The 6,490-nt window shown below is 40.9% G+C and overlaps 1 protein-coding gene across 6 annotated transcripts in view; it reads right to left on the bottom strand.

Moving 5' to 3' along the window:
- Positions 1-6,490, bottom strand: part of LOC121875873 (rootletin-like) — a 130,030-nt gene extending 123,540 nt beyond the window's left edge. For all 6 annotated transcript variants that reach the window (XM_042380587.1, XM_042380588.1, XM_042380589.1 and 3 more), the window contains exon 1: positions 6,446-6,490. In XM_042380587.1, coding sequence (XP_042236521.1) covers positions 6,446-6,478 — 33 coding nt within the window. In that variant the 5' untranslated portion in view covers positions 6,479-6,490. The remainder of the gene's footprint in view (positions 1-6,445) is intronic.

The following is a 6,490-nucleotide window of genomic DNA, read 5'->3' on the forward strand; positions in this document are numbered from 1 at the left end:
CCTACATCACCATCCCAGTTGCCACCTACCTATTTTTAATCGATCCACACACACACACACACACACACACACACACACACACACACACACACACACACAAAACACTTTCATCCCTTTAACCAATCCTAAAACCTTTAAAACACCACAAACACTTCACACAACCACACCACACAACCACACCACACAACCACACCACACCACACAACCACACCACACCAAACCAAAATCTCCTCCCCAAACTTAAAATACATAAAAACACAAAACCAAACATATCACCATGACAACGACAACAAAAACCCCAGATGAAAACTAAACACGTGGTAACTGGTGTAGGATGAGGAGGTCTGTGTTACCCTGGTCGATCTATACAGCCAATGTAGTGATGTTCGACCACACTGCCTATGTCCCTCCCTCCCTCCCTCCCTCCCCAGTTACATTATTAACGAGTGTAATTATTGACGAGTATAATTATTGACGAGTATAATTATTGACGAGTATAATTATTGATGAGTATAATTATTAGCTAGTATAATTATTACAAGTGATATTAACTAACGAGTATATTAATTAACGAGATGCACTAATAGGAGGGCAGAGTCTGAGAGCCACACATATTGTCAGGGTAATAACATACATTCCTCACACACACACACACACACACACACACACACACACACACACACACACACACACACACACACACACACACACACACACACACACACACACACACACATCATCAGAATAATTCGTGGTTACTGAAGTATAGGGATAAGGTTAGGTTACGTTGTCTAATTAATCGCCAGGTGAAATAAGTTCCAGGTGAGGAGAATCTTCAGGTGATCTGTAATTCACTAAATCATAATTATATCGAGTGAGTTATTATCTTCCTCTATAATTACCTTCTATCATCACTATGTCACTTTAAAGGTTCAATGGCCTGAGTGGGGAGTGGGGGAGGTGCTGTGGGTGATAGGAATGCAGGTGAGGGGTGGTAGGTAGAAGGTGGGTGCAGGAAGGGGTGGGGAGGTAGTAGGAGAGGTAAGGGTGAGGAGGTAGGGATGGGGTGGTACAGGAAGGGTGGAGGTAGGTAGGAGAGGGAAGGGAGGTGAAAGTGGAGGAGGAAGCAGGTGATGGAGATTGAGGAAGAGGAGAGGAGGTGAGAGGGAGGAGTTGTTGATAGAGATGGAAGGGAAGGGCTGGCACCCACCCATATCAACCACACCCATCATGTACCACCCAAAGAACGCCCCCGACCCCGCCTCCCTCCACCCAAAACAGAAACATAACACAACACCACACAGAAAAACAAGTCCACAACATTAACCAAAACACAACAAAACAGGAACACAAACAAACACTCACCTCAACCTTGGCGGAGGTAAACATGAGCCTCCATGCGTGTAGTAATGTACTGAGAGAATGTAAACAAGAGATATATGAATGTCTCTCTGTCTCTCTCTCTGTCTCTCTCTCTGTCTCTCTCTCTCCCTCTTGTGGATAAGCAGTTGCAGGTGGAGGGTCAACCCTTACCAGTGGCTGCATGGCACTTACACCACCACCAGTACTACCACCACCACTACTACCACCACTACTACTATCAACCAACCCCCTTCACGCCCACCTAGTACACGCATCGATCGTTTGCGAAAATGTCAAGCATGATGGAGGAAGAAGAGGATGATGCACACACACACACACACACACACACACACACACACACACACACACACACACACACACATGGGCCAATAACCGCTGATAGCAACAGGGCATACTACTACTACTACTACTACTATTACTACTACTACTACTACTACTACTACTACTATTACTACTACAACCACCTGACAACAGTCCCTCACCTCAGCTTGAAGTTTAGTTGCTACCATCCTATGCACAAGAGTGGGGGACGGAGGAGGGGACGGAGGACGGAGGAGGGGGACGAGGAGGGGACGGAACGGGAGGACGGGGAGGAGAGGTGGGGAGGGTTCTATTCTGATCACCTGAAGATGAATTACCCCAACTTATTTCACCTGTAAAACCAAGGATTGTGTCGCTCCTCATCGCCAGACGCTCCCTTCACGACGCCCTCTCATCGCTAGACGCCAGACGCTCCCTTCTCATCGCCAGACGCTCCCTTCTCATCGCCAGACGCCACGAAGGACATAAACACAGGAGACAGTCACGCACGAATGACCATCTCTTAAGAAACATTGACTTATCACCTGAAGATTAGACACCCTAGCAACAGTGAAGTTAATCAGCTAAAGGGGACGACCAATCAACATAAATCAGTTGTAGGAATCGACCAATCAACATAAATCAGTTGTAGGAATCGACCAATCAACATAAATCAGTTGTAGGAATCGACCAATCAACATAAATCAGTTGTAGGAATCGACCAATCAACGTAAATCAGGTGTAGGAATCGACCAATCAACATAAACAGTGTAGGAATCGACCAATCAACGTAAATCAGGTGCAAGCATCAACCAATCAGTGTAAATCAGGTGCAGGAATCAACCAATCAGAGGTTAGGTGCAGCTCTGGCGAGTCACCATCGATCAATATCACGTGATGACCAGAAGCGATTATTGATCATGTGAGGAAAAACAAGCGATGAAATAAAGGTATCTCTCTCTCTCTCTCTCTCTCTCTCTCTCTCTCTCTCTCTCTCTCTCTCTCTCTCTCTACAGAAGACATTTAAAACATCGATATAATTAAGGAAGGGAAACTGGCGTCGGTTTTATACAGAAACTCTATCAGTATTTGTGTTTTTGTTCTCGTTATGAAGAACAACAACAACAACAACAACAACAACAAAACAAACAAGAACAAGAACAACAACAACAACAAGAACAAAAGAACAAGAACAAACAAAGAACAACAAGAACAAGACAACAAGAATAGAACAACAACAAGAACAACAACAACAACAACAACAACAACAACAACAACAACAAACAGCAACAACAACAACAAGAACAAGCAAGAACAAGAAAAGAAGACAACAGAACAAGAACAACAAGAACAGGAACAACAAGCAAAAATAAAACAACAACAACAACAACAACGACAACAACAACAACAACAAGAACAACAAGGAACAGAACAACAAGAACAGGAACAACAAGAACAGGAACAACAAGAACGAGACAACAACAAGAACAAGAACAACAACAACAACAACAGCAACAACAACAACAACAAACAAGAACAACAAGAACAAGAACAACAAGAACAGGAACAACAAGAACAGGAACAACAAGAACAGGAACAACAACAAGAACAAGAACAACAACAACAACAACAGCAACAACAACAACAACAACAAGAACAACAAGAACAAGAACAACAAGAACAAGAACAACAAGAACAGGAACAACAACAAGAACAAGAACAACAACAACAACAACAGCAACAACAACAACAACAACAAAAGAACAACAAGAACAAGAACAACAAAGACAGGAACAACAAGAACAGGAACAACAAGAACAGGAACAACAACAAGAACAAGAACAACAACAACAACAACAGCAACAACAACAACAACAACAAGAACAACAAGAACAAGAACAACAGAACAGGAACAACAACAAGACAAAAACAAGAACAACAACCAACAACAACAACAACAACAACAACAACAACAACACTAACAATGCCTCGATAGTTTCATGGATAAAATTAAAAAAAAAATAATGCAATTGGAGAAATGAACTGGCGACCTTTAATACCTTTTTATACCTTGACAATTGACTAAAATAACCTCAGGTAAACATTAATTAAGGTAGAAGCAGGTTAAATCACGGTGGTGGGGGGTGGTGGTTAGGGATGATGGTGGGGGTGGTGGGGGGGTGGTGGTTTGGGGATGGTGGGGGGTGGTGAGGGGGTGGTGGGGGGTGGTGGTAGGGGATGGTGGTAGTGGATGGTGGTAGGGGATGGTGATGGTATGGGTGGTTGATGGTGGTCGTAGTGGTGGTAGGGGTGGTGGTGTGATGGTGGAGGGATTGGCGAGTCATAAGGTAGTGGTGGTGATGACACCCCACCCTCCCCACCATGGTTGCATGAGACGGGTTGCCATGACGACTGTTGCCATGGTCACCACCTACGCTATGCCATTACTCTCACCATCCCTCACTACTACTAACATCTTCCTCCCTCGCACTCTCCTTCCCTCCCTTCCTCCAACTCTCCTTCCTTCCTCCCTCTTGAGATACAAACAACATAAACATCAACTTATAAACAAACAAAATAAACAAATACCCGTCAATTAATCCATATGTTCTCAAATACATAAACAACGAAATTTACACAACTTTATACAACGCACTTCACAATACAACGTTGAATCTATCTACTGAATGACGTAATGTAATACTACGTCGTTTTGTCAGTGTGGACCATTAGACGTGATAATGACCCAGGTTACACACACAGTGACCCCCCCCACCAGTCGCCCATCAGCAAATAACCCGGGTATTCGAACGGGTTACTCATAGCCTCAACATGACAAATACAACCAGCTATGCCAGATGTTTCCTCATTTTTTACACACCTGTTTCCCATATTTTACACACCTGTTTCCCTTATTTTTACCTGTTTCCTTATTTTTTACACACCTGTTTCCCTTATTTTTTACACTCACCACGGCAGATGTTTCCCTTATTTTACAAACCTGTGTCGTGATTCTCAATTCCTCATAAATAAAAACATAAAAATACACATAACTAGTTGACTTAAAAAGAGAAAATATATATTCAAATATACATAATAGTTGACAAGAAAATAACTCTAATAGACAAAACTCAATTACTTTATGCAAATTCTTACTTTAAATACACACTGAAATAAACCAGTTCTATCATAAGAGTCTTTATTAGGTGAGGCTTGTTATATAAGACATTTCTATAAGACTCTGATCCAATTCTAAACCATCACACAAGTCTTATTCTTTTTCATCGATCGACAAGTGTTATTAGAAGGCGAGGCTTGTTATAGCGTGACGTACAGTTCTATAAGACTACATGAAAAGTAAAAAAAAAAAACATATAAACTGGTTTTATTATACTCGAGTTAGACCTGAGGGAACACATGCAACTCTGGGGGAAATAAACAGTGTCTTGGTTGGCTCAGAGGATATCGTCAACATTTACTGTGTATAATATTTTTTGGGTAACATTTTCACGTCCACAGATGTTATTCATATTTTACAATTTACATAATCGTTGGGTTAGGTTAGGTTAGGTTAGGTGACATTAAATTGTCTAGTAATGCATTATATTTTACCATGAACATAAGACAATTACTCAATATATTTTTCATCGGAGAACCTTTGTCATTATAATTAAACTCTTCTAATATTTACTAATTTATATTCTTTTGTACTGAACCACTCCACCGACCCGTTCTCTGAGTGACCGAGAAAAACCTGCGGAATATTTAAACTGTTCCAATTATAACAGATAAACCCCCACCTAAACAAACTAGGTGAGTGCACTTACAACCTAAATGGCAACTGATTTAAACAACTTATCAACATCAAATTCAACTTATCAACATTACGTATTTCAATTTTATCTAACCATCATATAACATACAAAATCTTCCATATATATAACTATTTTCAAGGTGATACAACAAACAGATTTATTATTGTTCAAAACTTGATACAAAAAAGTGACAAGCAGGCAACCACCTCTCCCGTACCAGCCTGTTGCTAGAGGCGCGCGCACCACAATGACGACACCGCGGTACATTGAGAACGGAGGAATTCAACCACCAGAAATTAAACCTTTATCGACATATTACGTGGTATATTAAACACAGACTGATGATCCAACGTGGAATTCAAGGAACCGATAATTTTAATCGTATTTGATAGAGGTGTTGGCTGAGGAAATTACCACAGCAGTACTGTTATGAGTTAAGGGCAGCTTTTAACCTTGAGAAATGTTTACCCCACAGAAATCCTCCTGTATTACTGTTCATTTAAACACAAGAACGCTTAAATCACAGCATAGTTGAGCTTGGATATGATAAATAAAGAGATAAATTACAGAATACTAAAACTGTGAGATACAAACAGGAAAATAGTCCATCTAATAATTAACCCAAAAAACTCGACGTTCTAAACTCCCCAAAAGTATGATAACAAGGGAGAATATTCATATCCTAACATATTATCAAACAACATTGAAATATACCCCCACCATTAAGCGAGATACATTTAAAATAGGAATAACATTTAAACCTCCCGGCCACTCCCTGAAGCCACGAGAAACAGCTGACTGGTGTATACAAACTTGACAACGCAGAATGAGTCACGTCTTTTTGGTCTATATCAGCCGACTAGACTCATATACGATGTTCTCTCCTAGGTGGAACTAACACTCATATAGTCATAGAACACTGGTGTATAAATCAAGCGTGTACTTACCATAGAAATAGCACTTAAGTCCTCAAGAGGCATCCCTACACATCT

The sequence above is a fragment of the Homarus americanus genome, unplaced genomic scaffold (genome assembly GCF_018991925.1).
Source record: "Homarus americanus isolate GMGI-L3 unplaced genomic scaffold, GMGI_Hamer_2.0 scaffold18884, whole genome shotgun sequence".
Lineage (NCBI taxonomy): Eukaryota > Metazoa > Arthropoda > Malacostraca > Decapoda > Nephropidae > Homarus > Homarus americanus.